This window comes from Oreochromis niloticus, linkage group LG5 (genome assembly GCF_001858045.2).
Source record: "Oreochromis niloticus isolate F11D_XX linkage group LG5, O_niloticus_UMD_NMBU, whole genome shotgun sequence".
In the NCBI taxonomy this organism is placed as follows: domain Eukaryota; kingdom Metazoa; phylum Chordata; class Actinopteri; order Cichliformes; family Cichlidae; genus Oreochromis; species Oreochromis niloticus.
The window spans coordinates 17,952,240-17,968,766 of NC_031970.2; the positions used below are offsets into that span (position 1 = coordinate 17,952,240).

Here is a 16,527-nt window from a genome sequence, read left to right on the forward strand (position 1 = left end):
AGAAACCACAGGAGGGACGTAAACGGCAAATCAGAAAATGCTCTCTAGGTGTACAAATATATTAAGATCATTTTTCATCCGAGCAGTGCTGAGTGTTTTGTTGTTTTGTTTTTCTGTCCACCACTTGCGACTTCACTGTGTGTTTTTACCTTGTTTGGAACTTGAAAATCCATTTTGACGGATATGTGCAGCCACAACAGTTTAAAAAAAGAAGAAAAAGGATGCACACAGTAATCATACAGATGCCAAAATGAGCAGGATTAGCTTCTCTGTGAAATCTGCTGTTGTTCATATCTTAAACACTCTCCTGGCACTTCAGTGTGTGCACACAGGAGATCGAGCAGTGACAAATTTAGCCGCTTTAAAGTGGTGGAGATGAGTGACTATTAAATCCAAGTGATGTGCTCGCTGAGCGCGCAGTATTCAGCTTATGTGCATCCACTTAAAATTTTGCAATAACCCCGCGTTTCCTGTGAGGGCGTGTATGTGTTTTTGCAAGAGAGCAACAGGGAGAGACAGAGGAGATTACAAAAAAGAGAGCAAGAGACGCATCAATTCAAAGTGTGAGAAATGACTCAAATCCTTACAGGATGAAACGCTGTACAAACAGCAAAGCACTTTGTCCGGGATGGACATGGAAACACAGGGGTTTGTGGTATCGCAGGAATAAATCGGTTTTCTTGCTACAACCTGAAATAATAAAGCAACATCCAGGCTGGAACTAGTTTTGCTCTGGAAAGTGAAGCACTACCTCCTTTCTGGAAGACATATAAAAACCTGAGTTATACATAACATTGTTTTGTTTTTTTTTACTTTGGAAGTCAGTAATTGACAAAAAAAAAGTTACCTGTTTGCAGCTTTTTCCCTCCATTACTTTTTACCAGTTTCTTCAGGCCTGAAATGCAAATCCACACGATAGTTTGTGGCTTACTATAGTTTTAAACATTTAAAAGGGGATTATTACGACATGAATTTGAGAGTTTTGATATATTTTGCATGATTTTCATGTTCCTTCAGTGTTAAATTCTGGTGACTGGGGATTACTAAATTACACTACACTCCCAGTAGGGTATATACACATCAGATGTCATGAAAAAAAATAAATAAAAATGAGGTACCGTCATTCATCCCCTGAGACGCGTGACAATTAAATTATTACATTTTAAATTTGTCCATTTGTCATAATCATGGTGCCACCTGGAGTGCACTGCGTTTAATTGGGCATAAAAAGAGCCTTTAAGTAGACTTTCTTAGAAGTAAACGTAGGCAGAGGTGCATGCATGAACAAACTTGTGGAACAATTTCAGAATAATGTTCTTTAAACTAAAACTGAGATTAAATTAAATGTCATAATATCACCAGAATGTAACGAAATCTCAGTGTGCAAAGGACAATATTGGATCAATCAGTCAGTAGTGGATTAAAAAAAGCATGATTCTGTCATGGAAATAACTACATGGGCTCAGGAGCACTTCCAGAAATCATTGTCTGTAAACACTGTGACATCCACAAATGCAGGTTAAAGTTTTATCATGGACATGTGAAGATGATCATGCCACTCTCTTCTATGGGTCAAAACTCATTTAAACTGAACTAAGGGAAAGTGGAAAGCTGTTCTGTGGTCCGATGAATTGAAGTTTGAACAGCAAGCAACCAGTTTGTTTTCAGCCTTCAGATCAAAAAGCTTCATCGCTGATCTTAGGGGGTGCGTTAGTTTCTATGGAATTGGCAGCCTGCACATCTGGAAAGGCCACATCAGTGCTAAAAGTTGTATGAAGATTTTAGAGCGACATATGCTCCCATCAAGACACATCTTTTTCAAGGAAGGCCTTGCATATTTTGGCAAGACAATGCTAAGCCACATACTGCATCTATTCCAACAGCGACTCTGGGAGCTGAATTGGCCTTTCACCAACCAAAAACATTTGGCCCATCATGAAAAGACAAACATAACAAAGAAGACCGGGACTGTTGAGAATCCTGTATCAGACAAGAATGGGCCAACGTTTCCTCTTTCCCAAGTCCAGCAGCTGGTCTCCTCGATTCACAGACGTCTGCAGCATGCTGTTCAAACAGGGGATGCTGCACAGCATTAGCATACCTGCTAAACATTAGCATCCTGTGTTGCTGCCAAGTACATACAGTACAACCTCAGAGGGCCTCAAGTATAGACTGATAATAAAAAGTAATAAAAGAATATAAAAGGTTGCTGGTTGTTGCATTACAGTAAGACTAAGTGGCTCAAGAAAGTTCAGCATCTACTAATTACACCATCTCCAGCCAATGAGCAAACTCCCGCCATTCAAACATGTTGATATTCTCTAATTCCAGACAGGCTGATTGTCTGAACACACACCCCATTAAGTGAACAGCCATTGGATTATTGATCACCCTGAGGGCAAGTCTGCTAATACAGATGCATGTGATTTCTGCTCTCCCAATGACCTAAGCAGCATTATGCAGCTAAATTATGCACAACAGTGCAGTTCACCACATCGGACTACATATTTTAAACCTGGTTTGTAAAAATGAGTGAATCCTATCAACTAATAATTAACCTTTAATGAATTAGCAAGAGTGGCTGATCTGGCGGCAGAAATGAGCTTCCTCCGAAGGGTGGCTGGCCTCTCCCTTAGAGATAGGGTGAGAAGTTCGGCCATCCGGGAGGGGCTCAGAGTAGAGCCGCTGCTCCTCCACATCGAAAGGAGCCAGTTGAGGTGGTTCGGGCATCTGACAAGGATGCCTCCTGGGCGCCTCCTGGGTGAGGTGTTCCGGGCATGTCCCACCGGGAGGAGGCCCCGGGGCAGACCCAGGACACGCTGGAGAGATTATATCTCTCGGCTGGCCTGGGAACGCCTTGGTGTTCCCCCGGATAAGCTGGAGGAGGTGGCTGGGGAGAGGGAGGTCTGGGCTTCTCTGCTTAGGCTGCTGCCCCCGCGACCCGGCCTCGGATAAAGCGGATGAAGATGGATGGATGGATGGATGGATGGAGATGGATGGCTGATCTGGAATGATCCAGCTGCTCTGGCCTGAGGCTCACTCTGATAGCAGATATACTGACCAAGAGATTAAGACACGTCCACTGGTCTCGGCTCTGCTGAGCTACTTAAATCCAATATAGGGATAAAAATAGGTAGGCAGATCTAAATTAGGCTTGTAATGACTCTGAGGAAGTGATTTTCAGTGCTGCTGGGGATATCCAGGGAGTTAAGTAGGATCAATAGAGTAAGTAAGAGTATATTAACAAGTGTGTAGGATGTATCACACAAATTTAGCAGCAGTGATTACATTGTTTGCATTGTTTAGGCTGTTTAATTTATCAGGAATATGAAAAATAAGGCAATTTTGTATTTATCTTATTGGATTTACTGTTAGTGGTTTGTAATGTATGGTCAATAATGAGCAAATCTGGAGTTTATAGGCGGTCCCCTGACCTCTCTTAGCAAAGATAGGGGGATAAATCTCCACAATAGGAAGGATGAAGATATTCAGCTCTTGACATCTGTGGACCTACTCTGTGGACGACACTGCAGACAACCTTGCACTGTGGCCGTCCTCACATCACTTTGGTCCAGTGGAGCAGAAAGGTGACTGAAACCACTTCACTGTGTCAGGACACAACATTCTGGCAAGGAGCAGAGCCTGAGCTTGTGGGGATTTATGCAAACGTAGCAATAGCACTCGTGAGGCTTTTTCATTGCCGCAAGCAATTTGAAGGAAAAAAGTAGGACAAGAATTATTTCCAGAAAAGTTGAGTTGCTCTGTAATTTATTCATATTTAATTGAAAAAAAAGTGAAGAGAACATAACAAATGTTGAAAATGTTGAATATGAAAGGTTTTATTGTTTTTTTTGAAAAATTTGTTCCCATTTCATGCAGGAAATATTGACAAAAAGTTGGAACAAGGCCAGCAAAAGACTGGAAAAGTTGTGCAGTGCTTAAAAAACACCAAGTGGCCTAAACTCACACAAAGTTTGCAAATAGTAAGACATTTGCAGAGGTTTTTTTCTAAATATAAAGTTGCAATGAATTTCGGGATTTCAGCATCTGCGGTTCATAATTTTATTAAAACATTTGGAAAATCCAGAGAAACTTCAGTGAGCAAAGCCAAAAACAAATATTGAATAGCCGTGATCGTCGATCCCTGAGGCAGCACTTCATTAAAAATCGACAAGACTGCAAAGCAGAAATCACTGCATGAGCTCGGGAACACGTTTCATAATTATTAAAAGTTCACTGCTTTATCTGCAAATGCTAATTACGCAGAAAACAAGTTCCAGAAAAGCTGTTACATTCCTTGGGACTGAGGTGGAAAAACAGTGCTGTGGTTTAATACATAAATCAAAATGTGGAATTATATCTGGAAATAATGTAAGACACAATCCTCCAGGCTAAAGAGGAAAGAACCATCCAGTGCATTGGTTTGCATGGTATGGATAACTTGCACATCTATGAAGGCCCCAGTAATGCTCAACAATATATAAGCTGGCACCACATACACGATACTGCCAAAAGTATTTTCTGCTATCACACGTAATTGAAATTGAGTGACATCCCATTCCTAATCTATAGGAATCAATATGATGTTTTTATTTTCTTCCAGAAGTACATTTGTGATCAGACACTGATGTTGGACGAGAAGGCCTGGCTCTGTCGGGTTGAGGTTGAGGACTCTTCTTCCACCGCAAAGTCACTCATCCATGTCTTTATGGATCTTGCTTTGCGCACTGGTGCACAGTCATGTTGGAACAAGAAGATACCATCCCCAAACTTTTCCCACAAAGTCGAGATTGTGAAATTGTCTAAAATGTCTTGGAAGCAGAGGCATTAAGAGTTCCTTTCACTGGAACTAATGGGCTGACCCCACCTCCTGAAAAACAACCCTGCACCATAATCGTCCTCCACCAAACATTTGGTGAAATGCAAAGCAAGTACGGACCTCCTGGAAACCGCCAAACCCAGACTGGTCAAACTGGAAACCCCTTCCCTGAAGCTCTTTATGCACTGTTCTTGAGGCCTGTAGTGGCTGACTACAGAAATTTTGCAACCTCTGGGCACTGAGCATCTTAGCATCTGCTGACCCTGCTCTGTGTCCTTCCACTTCATGTCTGAATTGGTGTTATTTCCAATCGCTTCCACTTTTTTATAATATCACTAACAGCTGAATGCGGAATATTTAGTAGCGAGGAAGTTTCACGACTGGACTTGTTGCACGGTACCATGATGGAATCCAATGAGCCAGCAGTCAGTAGAAGCAGTCAGCATGCCTAGTCAATGCTTGTGGCAATATGGTGTATGCATAGATAGATAGATAGATAGATAGATAGATAGATAGATACCTCCTAAATATATTTGTGTGTGTGTGTGTGTGTGTGTGTGTGTGTGTGTGTGTGTGTGTGTGTGTGTGTAATTCAGATAGAATATAAAAAATACAACAAAGGTGGCCCTGAATTGTCTTGATGCATGTTCAGTCATGCAGTAGGGAAATCCCAGTGAGTTGATTCTGGTCATCAGGATGTAACATTTCACTGGGAAAAACATTGCATCACTCATCCAAGGGGAGACTGAGAAAGTCACTTGGATGAGTGATGAAATCTCTCTACCGAAACGTAACATCCCGATGACCAGAATCGACTTTCTGGGATGCTCCGAATTGTTAATTTACCAAAATCTTATATCACCCAAGAATGAAAATCTGTTTCACTTTCCAAACTAGGCTGACTGATTTCTTCAGTTCCCAAATGCAAAGGCATTTAACGGCGAGTGTTACTACAAGAAGAAATGATGCAATACGGTGGTAAACCTGCTCCTGTCATTTTCAAATGTCTTGTTGCCAATTCGATCGATTCAGAATCCACCTGTAGTTTTTCTAAAATAATAAAATGATTTTCGATGTCGAAGGTTTTTGTGCCATTTTCAGGCAAAAATGGGGTTTAAACGATTCGCTGATTGCTGTGTTATCTTTTTAATTCCCCACCGTGTCCACAACTTTTTTGGAAGCAATGTTGTAAAAGCAAAAATAGGGGAAAAAAGGAGAGTGAAGAGGCAACAGAAAGAGGTTAAGAATGTAGTGAATAATGCATGCAGCTCTGAGAAACAGAGGCTTCACTTGTCATTTATTCAGGGAAAAGTTAACGCTCTACCTAGAAGCACAAGTGGAAAAAATGCTGTTGGAACAAAAGGACAGACTTGCTGCAGTTTTACATGTTGTCTGCACTTCACACTTCTGCTGCTCTGCAGAGGAGGAGAGACTTTTATCTCATAATGACGCAAATTATAAAACACCTAATTTTACAATCCTGCTGTACTTGTATACTAACAGCTCTTGTTCGTCATCCAAAAAGTGTTTTCTTACAGGATGTCATTTTATCTTTTTTTCTATGAAAAAAATCACTATGCATTTAGCCAAATCCAGCTCATTACAACAAAAGACAACAGCCTGGAACTGTGATTTGCATATCTGTTAGATTAGTCTCTCTTGTAATTGTACCCACTCTGACAATTAACCCATTCATTGAAGCCCAATCAAGTAGAACTGGATAGTGGAAACACATCATACCAAACTCGTGAGACTTCTCATGGTCAAACAAATGAGCTGAGTGAAACTCAGAAAGGAAACAAAGAAAGAAGAAGAAAGAAGATATTTCTGGGTGTGTGTGGCGTCTGTTCAGGTCACAGTATTAAAATAACATCAGCTACAAAGAGAATATGGCTCAAGCTATGAGAGATTAGTTGATTTTTGAGGTGAAATGAAGCAAATATAGCCTGTACAGCAGATGTTAAACATCGTCCTTTCTTCAAATATTTGTGCCTTCATTTAGGAAACTGAAAAAACTAGTACATGATGAGAACACCCTGGGTAACATGTTGAGATGTAACCACTAATTTTTAGTGATGTTCAAGTAGCGATGTATGAGAGCTGTTAAACGTCTCTGCTTGCAGTAAAGGGAAACCTATGGAAGCCTGTTTCAAACTTGTAAGTCAAAGTTTGATACTGTTGATTGCACTAATACTTGTTATAAATGCTGATAACTTTCGCACTCCATCCTTTCGTGTATATAAGGTGACTTCTGACATCACAAAACCTGAAGCTTCAAAATGCCTGACATCAAAGTGGCTACATCCATCTTTTTTAATATTTATGAATCTAACTGCATGATATTTATCAGGAAAATGTGTTGCTATATCACTGCAATGTGCCTCTAATTGTTCCCAATCTGAAAAACTAGTTCATGCATTTATTACTTCCAGGCTGGACTACTGTAATTCATTATTATCAGGATGTCCTAAAACCTCCCTGAAAAGTCTTCAGCTAATCCAAAATGCTGCAGCAAGAGTACTGACAGGGACTGTGGTGTAATCTATATTGATGTACATGCATGCGCCACTAGGCGGCAGTACTTACCCTCTAGACAGGAAATGTGTGGTATGTAAGCAGCACGAGAGACGCTAAAATAAAAGATGGTTGTTGCTCCACGGTAACGCTTGAGCGAGAGTTTATTCAAGAGCCCAACACAACATGGTGTCAGAAGTGCACTCGCTCTAAGCGGTGAACTGAGAAAAACTGAAAAGAAAGTCAGCTTGGCGATCGGCTAGCGACAAACATGACGGAGCAAGCAGCGGCTCTACCGGCGGCAGCGGCGACACCTGGCCCGGTTATGGCAGCTCCACCAGCGGCTACTTTCACCATCAAGCCACCGGAACCGTTCGACTTCGCAAAGCCCCAGGAATGGGAGAAGTGGATCAGACGTTTCGAGCGTTTTAGAATGGCAAGTAATCTGAACAGCTCAACAGATGCTAACCAAGTGAACACATTAGTTTACTGCATGGGGGACGAGGCTGACGACGTGCTAAGGGACTTGACCTAACAGACGGGCAGCGCCAGCAGTACGATGCAGTCAGAAACGCATTTGATAGACATTTTGTCCCCAGAAAGAATGTGATCTATGAAAGAGCAAAGTTTAATAAGCGAGTACAACAGCCAGCAGAAACAGTTGACTCCTTCATAACAGCTCTATATGCTCTCGCTGAAAACTGTGAATATGGTGAACTTCACGATGAACTTTTGAGGGATAGGCTCGTTGTGGGTCTTAAAGATTCATCGCTGTCGGAGAGAATGCAGCTCAACAAAGATTTGACCCTAGCTAAAGCTATCACAATGGCGAGACAATCTGAGGAAATAAAAAGACAGCAAACTGACCTAAGAGGTGAAAGCAGCACTGGCAAGACAGCAGTGGATGCCGTGCATGTCAGAAAATCACAGCCAAATAAATTCAGAAGCAGAGACCAAAAGCAGTTCAAGCCACATAAACCACAAATAACAAGACAAGAGAATAAAACCTGTTCTAAATGTGGGAAAGCACCGATGCACCCAGCAGCACAGTGCCCAGCCAAAAATGCAGAATGCCACAACTGTGGGAAACGTGGACACTACGGGAGAGTTTGTAGGTCTACAACTGTGCATGAGGTGGCAGACAGTGCAGATGGACTTTTCCTAGGTGAACTAGATTCAGGAGAAGACCCGTGGCTTGCTAACATCTGCGTGAGAGGCAAAAGCATGACATTTAAATTAGACTCGGGGGCAGATGTCACAGCTATCTCAGAGGAGACATTCAAAGACATTAAGCAGCCAAGTGAACATTTGCAAAAAGCTAAAAAGCCACTGTATGGACCAGGAGGTGCAGCACTGAGCGTACTTGGGTCTATAAAGGAGGACATTTCCTACAGTGACAGGAGCACTACAGAGACAATCTATGTAGTCAGAAATCTGCGTGTAGCTCTCTTAAGCAGGACAGCTTCTGTGAGACTGAAACTAATTGCCCGAATGGACAATGTTGACCTTGAGACAGTGAAGAAAGTGTACCCGAAACTATGTAATGGGCTCGGGCTTGTTCAAAAACCGTACACGATTAAGCTGAAGCCCGACGCTAAACCTTATTCACTGAAAGTGCCTAGGCGTGTTCCACTGCCACTACTGGGCAAAGTCAAAACAGAGCTGGAGAGGATGGAACAGTTGGGAGTAATCAGTCGTGTGGAAGAGCCCACAGACTGGTGTTGCGGCATGGTCGTAGCCCCTAAAAAGGACAGAGAGAATGTCCGCATCTGTGTGGACATGACACCATTGAATGAGTCTGTGTGTCGTGAAAGATACATCCTCCCCTCTGTAGACCAAACACTAGGCATGCTCACAGGTGCGCAGTATTTCTCCAAGCTTGATGCTAACATGGGCTTTTGGCAAATACCGCTGTCCAAAGAATCTGCTCTCCTCACCACATTTATTACGCCATTTGGTAGATACCATTTCAATCGTTTGCCATTTGGTATTTCCAGTGCACCAGAGCATTTCCAAAACATGATGGTGACGGAAGTGACAGCCGGCCTCACGGGAGTCGTGTGCCACATGGACGACATCCTGGTCTGGGGATCCACGAAAGAGGAGCACGACATGAGACTCCACGCTGTCCTCGACCGTGCAGAGAAGGCGGGCGTCACCCTGAACATGTCAAAATGTGAGTTTGGCAAAAGAGCAGTGAAATTCTTAGGATTCATTGTGTCATCCGAAGGCATGAGTCCTGACCCTGACAAAACTAGTGCGGTGCAGAATATGAAAGAGCCAAGCACCGTGAGTGAGCTTAGAAGCTTCTTAGGAATGGTGAATCAGTTGGGGAAATTCATCCCAAACCTCTCCGAAAAAGACAAACCACTGAGAGACTTGCTTTCAACTAAAAACATGTGGTACTGGGGGCATGAGCAACAAAATGCATTTAGCAGTTTAAAAGAAGAACTGTCATCCGCTCCAGTACTGCAACTTTACGACCCAAACAAACCCCAAAAGATCTCAGCAGATGCCTCTTCATACGGGTTGGGGGCAGTTTTGCTACAGAAAGACAGTGACGTGTGGTCACCAGTCGCGTATGCCTCACGATCATTGACACCCACAGAGCAGCGCTATGCTCAGCTGGAAAAAGAAGCGCTGGCGCTCACCTGGGCCTGTGAAAGATTCAGTGACTTTATTTTGGGGCTGCACTTTGAGCTTGAGACCGACCATAAGCCACTCGTGAGCCTACTTGGAGGGCAGGCCTTGGATTTGCTTCCACCGCGGATACAGAGATTCCGCATGCGCCTAATGAGGTATTCTTACACTATAAGGCACATTCCAGGCAAAAGCCTCACCACAGCCGACACGCTGTCACGGTTACCGCTGACACACAGTGTGATTTCCAGAGACAATGATCTTATGGAGGACACTGATATTTACGTTGACGCAGTGCTGGAGGGCCTTCCTACTAGCAGCAAATACCTTGCAGATCTCCGTGAGCAGCTACAGTCTGACGGCGTCTGTTCCCAAGTCATGAAGTTCTGTGCAGAGGGCTGGCCTGACAGGAACCAGCTGCAGGGTGTAGTAAAACACTACTGGTCGGAAAGAGCAGTTTTGAGCGTTCACAATGGACTACTATTGCGAGGCACAAGGTTGGTCATACCTGCAAACATGCGAAATGCAGTTTTGGACAAAATACACGAGGGTCACCAAGGGGTAGTTAAGTGTCGAGAACGCGCCCGACAAGCAGTGTGGTGGCCAGGCTTAAGTAATCAGATCAGTGAACTTGTCCTTAAGTGCAGGCTTTGCATACAGGAGAGAGTTAATGTGAGGGAACCTCTTATGCCCACACGTTTACCTGAAAGGCCATGGCAGAATTTAGGAGCTGATTTGTTCACACTAAAAGACAAAAACTATCTGTTGGTAGTAGATTATTTCTCGAGATATGTCGAGATTGCTCAACTCAGCCCGACTCGTTCAGCCAATGTGATTGTGCATTTAAAGTCAATATTTGCACGCCATGGAATACCTGAAACATTGATTACTGATAATGGCCCACAATTTGCATGTCAAGAGATGAAAGACTTTGCAAAGGACTACTGTTTTGAGCATGTCACCAGTAGTCCCAGGTACCCGCAGAGCAACGGCGAGGCGGAGAGAGGTGTCCAGACCATCAAAAATCTCCTCAAAAAAGCCAGCGATCCATACAAGGCATTGCTGGCATACAGAACAACAGCACTGGCGAATGGCTACAGCCCGGCTCAACTTCTCATGGGGCGTAGGCTTCGTACTACTTTACCAGTGCTTCCTGAAATCTTGGAGCCATGTCTGCCTGATTTTCAGCAGATTTGTCGTTCTGAGAGAGAGAAAAGGCTGAGACAAACCGAATGTTTTAACAAAAGACATAGAACAAGAGAACTGGATAAATTGTTGCCAGGGCAACCAGTCTGGATCACGGATGCAAAAGCACAAGGCACAGTGACATCAGTCCACCCGACTCCACGATCGTACATCATCAGTGGACCCCAAGGGACGATCAGAAGGAACCGCAGTCATCTTGTGCCAGTCCCACAAACAGAGACTCAAACCGAGGCAAAACAGATCCAGTCCACCCCTATAGAGACTGTTTCTGAGCCAAGCGCACCCCATACTCCAGGTGTGGTTAGAACCCGGTCTGGTAGGGAAGTGATCAAACCAAAAAGACTTGATCTGTGAAGCTAATTGTTTGGAAAGGGAAAAGTTGTATTTTGAAATGCTAAGTTTTGTTTTTGAGAATGGCGTGTTCAAAAGGGAAAACGGTTTGACATGTGTTACAAGAGAAAAGAAAGTGTTTATGAAAATACCGAGTTTATATTTCCTGAAATGCTGGAGTATGTCTGTATTGAAAAAAAAATAGTATACAGTTATGTTTTGTTTGAAGAGCAAAAGAATGTACCAGCCTAACTTCAGTAAGGGGGATGTGGTGTAATCTATATTGATGTACATGCATGCGCCACTAGGCGGCAGTACTTACCCTCTAGACAGGAAATGTGTGGTATGTAAGCAGCACGAGAGACGCTAAAATAAAAGATGGTTGTTGCTCCACGGTAACGCTTGAGCGAGAGTTTATTCAAGAGCCCAACACAACAGGGACTAGAAAGAGAGAGCAGATTTCTCCTGTTTTGGCTTCCCTTCATTGGCTTCCTGTTAAATCCAGAATTGAATTCAAAATCCTGCTCCTCACATACAAGGTCTTAAAAAATCAGGCCCCATCTTATCTTAATGACCTTGTAGTACCATATCACCCTATTAGAGCACTTCGCTCTCGCTCTGCAGGCCTACTTGTTGTTCCTAGAGTATTTAAAAGTAGAATGGGAGGGAGAGCCTTCAGTTTTCAGGCCCCTCTTCTGTGGAACCAGCTTCCAGTTTGGATTCGGGAGACAGACACCATCTCTACTTTTAAGATTAGGCTTAAAACTTTCCTTTTTGCTAAAGCATATAGTTAGGGCTGGACCAGGTGACCCTGAATCCTCCCTTAGTTATGCTGCAATAGATGTAGGCTGCTGGGGATTCCCATGATGCATTGAGTTTTTCCTTTCCAGTCACCTTTCTCACTCACTATGTGTTAATAAACCTCTCTGCATTGAATCATATCTGTTATTAATCTCTGTCTCTCTTCCACAGCATGTCTTTATCCTGTCTTCCTTCTCTCACCCCAACCGGTCGCAGCAGATGGCCCCGCCCCTCCCTGAGCCTGGTTCTGCCGGAGGTTTCTTCCTGTTAAAAGGGAGTTTTTCCTTCCCACTGTCGCCAAAGTGCTTGCTCATAGGGGGTCATATGATTGTTGGGTTTTTCTCTGTATGTATTATTGTGCGATCTACTGTACAATATAACGCGCCTCAAGGTGACTGTTGTTGTGATTTGGCGCTATATAAATAAAACTGAATTGAATTTAATTGAATTGAACTGAATCAGTCCCATGTTTATTAATTGGCATCTTCATCTTTTCTCTCTGAGCAAACCTTTGGTGATCGTCGCCACAGAGTTTAGTTTTAATTAAAATTGTCCACAAAAGTTGCTTCCAAAAAATTTTGCTTTACAGATTTCCGCATTTGATTTCCATGATGAGGATGTAGGTAGCATTTCCCTCTCTGATGTTTGTGCATCAACCCTGCACAGTGGATTGATACAACGACGCTGCTGCGACAGCTAAACCTTCGTACAGCTGCTTCACACTCACGGGTGGCTTCTATTTTCTGCCCAGCAGACGTGAAGTCTTCTTGTTCTTTCAAATCCACATCGTGACTTTCACATGCATTAATGGCATTTCAGGCAGTGGAAATTGCAGGCTGGAGGCACTTTGATATCTTTTTATAGCCTTTATAGCCAGTGGCCGCCAAGAAGCTGCATTTTTATATGGAAAGGTTGCTGACTGTTTCCGGGCTTTTCAGGTTTACAGAGTCAGAGAATTTATGAGCTCTTTTCTGAAAATATCTAATGCCAAATCTTGACCTGCCCTACGAATCTTAATGAGTCAAAGTTTTAAGATGCTCAAAAAGTTAACACTATCCCTGCAAATGATGAAATATCCCATCAATCAGTGTTTCCACATTGTGTGATTGTGTTAAAAATCTGAATTTCTTGTCTTTCTTTATATATTCATAGTGAAGTGGTTTACACATTCAACTAGCAAGTCACAGATCCCTGTTAAATCCTGGGAGGTGACACAAATCCCTTTGGGGTTGCATCAGGAAGGGCGTCGGGCATAAGAAAAATAATAATCTGCCAAAACAAACAGGTGGCGCTACCTGCTGTGGCGGACCTTTGTTAATAAGCAGACAAAAGTAGCTATTAATGGAGAAGTCTTGAATGATCAGTAATTCACAAGTCACTGGTAAATTGTTAATAGTGAAGTAATATTTGAAAAAAAAGTACATCAAAAACATTTCATCTTTTTAAATCTTTGCATGCCAGCCAGTGTATGCGAAGGCTTTGGCGGATTACATGCTAATAAGTTGACTTTATACATGCTGCATGATAACAAGGCTGAGATCCACTGCCATGTGCTACAACACAATATAATCTACTGCTTTTTATAATTCAAATTTTCCACTGTGTATTCTGATGATGGAAAGAAATACTGAATTTTATTGTGAAGGTTTGGCTTGCCTTGCTGTCATCTCTGATCCAATGTGATAAGACTCTTCAGCACCGACACACCCTCTCCTTGTTTACATCCCTTTATACTGAGATGCCCTCCAGATAATCTACTGATTCAGGGCTATGAAGCATTTGTATTCTGCATACATTTGCATCTGCATACACATGTAGCTGTCATTATATGTTGGACTTATCCGGCGTTTTGTGCACACTGTTTGCACACTAATCCAGTGCATTCTCTGCTTGCCATAAAAACCTGAAACCAGAGAGACGACAGCAGCTCTTAAAGCCACTCATTTAGTGAAGATGCTTTCAGCATCCTGCCCGTCTGAAGCAAAATATTAATCAAAACCCTGCAACCCCTTCAACAGTAATATGCTCTTATCAACGCAAGCCCGTGGATGCATTCAAACAAAGCGCATTATTTATAAAAGAGTGCTCTCGTGTAAAGACAACTACAATTCACTGCACTGCATCTGCATATTTATCTTCCCAAATAACTCTATGATTCAAAAATCCCAGCAGATGAACTCCTGCAACACAACCTTACTAAGTAACACGTGTCAAGAAGCATGAATTTTACAGCACAGGGAAATGACTGATGTGTTTCCATTATTAGCTCCACTAAGTGCTGTCTTAGCTGCGCTCGTGTTAATAACACTTGCTTTGAAACTCTAATCAGACGCCCCTCTCTGCAGGTGGTAATGACGAGAAACAAAGGCATTTAAAATTGATGTGACAAACTCAATACGTAGCATAAAGGCACATCTGTTTTGAAATCCGCCCGGGCTCGCCTCATTATCCTTCATAACACCGTGTGAAGAATCGCTTTGCGTTTAAGGCCGAGCGAAGGCATCAAAGGCGTTGACTAAGTTCTCGCTGCATGACTCCATGAGGAGAAATACCAGGTCAGTTATGGGAGGATGCAGCTGACACTTTGATTGTGGAGACAAGTCAATCTCTGCTCTATTTTTCCTCTTGGGGGAAATATGTATTCTGACCATGTGCGTTACATAATAAGATATCACTTGAGCATGCTTTATATGCGGCGCTCCAAGGTTGTGTTCGGTGTGTCTGCACCCCTGAAAATCTTGATAGATTCCCTTTTTAATAATTTAGCTATCAGTCTGAGCTATGAGAGCTCCTCAAATAGTGTCTCACCCTGACAAATTCAGTTTCAATCATACTGTGAATAACACTGTGCTGCAAAGTATGCATCCAGATCTGCTACTTTAGACTGCAGAAATTACTAAAAGCATGCAGAAATATTAGCCAGCACACCTGGTCTGTAAAGAAAGCTGTCAGTTTCCACTTTATCTTTGTATTCAAGTACCTCTAAAGCGCTCTTTTAGCAAAGTGTAACTCCCAACACAGCTGAGCCACAGTCCCGGGTTAATCCCGCATGCTGTCCAAAAAGCTTTTCAAGCCACCTCCATATAACACAGTGCTGCACAAGTTAATCCTGCTGCTCAGAAACTTGGGCAGCACCACAATGACAGTCACACACAGTTTGTCAAGGATGAAAAAAAAGGAAAAATTTAAGATTGCTTCTTTCCTTTAACATCACCGTAACGTGTGAAAAGATAACCCAGTTTTGTTTTCCTGTCATCTCTTTGAAAACTCTGTGCTTTGTGCAAGATTTAAGCCGTGATAATGCAATCTCATTGATGCGCCTCCAAGGGTCAGATGAATTAAAACAGCAGTAAGACTCAGGATGCGATCGTGTGGAATTGCTGAGGGTGGAGATCAGTTACGCTGACATGTGAGGCATGCATGTGATTAAAGATTTTTTTTTGGGGGGGGGGATATTGAGACAGTGAAACTCACTGGCTTGCATGAGCTGTCCCTGGCGTCCAAACACCTGGGAGAAAGTGGCATGGCTGCAGGTGAGGGTGTCCTCCATGGCTGTCCCACTGGCACACGCAGCTGAGGAGAAAGAGAGTGGGGGGAGAGAATGGGGAAAGGGAAGGTCAGCATCACTGCGTCACATCCAGATGGGAAAAAGAAGGAAAGCGAATGAGGAGAACAAGAGACAAGGGGCTTGCCTTCAGTTGGAGCAGCTGCTGCTTGATCTCTGGTGGTGACTGCTCTTCTCTGGACCCGTCCTGTGTTGTTGCTGTTGCTGCTGCTGCTGCTGCTGCTGCTGAGGAGCAAAATGCAGCCCCTCGCTGCTCGCACCAATATGAGCAGAACTGCTCGCCGCACAGATAATAATGGGAGGGGGGGTGTATGTGTGTGTGTGCCTGCCTGCCTGCCTGCTTGTCAGCATGTAAGTGTTCGCGCACGAGAGAAAGTTCTGTGAATGTGTGCATGTGGGGCGAGAGAGCGATTGCAGGGTGGTAAAGCAGGTAACGCAGAGCTGTAGGCACACTTGCTCTGCCAGCACTCTGATCTTGTGCTTCGTCTGTACGGGCTGACAGTCCTCTGCGGCTCCAGACAGGCTGGATAGAAGAGAGGGGTGGCGAGGGGTGAGTGCAGCTTCTACATCAGGTAAAAGTCAATCCTCCCTCTTCCCCTCTCAGTCTCAGCTTAAGTAGATAGCAGCGTCTGTCCTCTGGGCATAGGACAGG

The 16,527-nt window shown here is 43.4% G+C and overlaps 1 protein-coding gene across 8 annotated transcripts in view; it reads right to left on the reverse strand.

Moving 5' to 3' along the window:
• The window catches only part of kaznb (kazrin, periplakin interacting protein b), a 145,342-nt gene extending 128,815 nt beyond the window's left edge, over positions 1-16,527 (reverse strand). For 4 of the 8 annotated variants that reach the window (XR_003220116.1, XM_019359250.2, XM_025907235.1 and 1 more), the window contains exons 1-2: positions 16,003-16,503; positions 15,785-15,883 (exon numbers count right to left, since the gene is read on the reverse strand). Coding sequence is in view for 5 of the 8 variants with exons in the window: in XM_019359250.2 (XP_019214795.2) it covers positions 15,785-15,860 (76 nt within the window). In the remaining 3 variants the exon portion in view is untranslated. Of the gene's footprint in view, positions 1-15,784; positions 15,884-16,002 lie in introns of all 8 variants that reach the window. The other 4 variants (XR_003220117.1, XR_003220118.1, XM_019359251.2 and 1 more) reach the window with 4 other exon arrangements.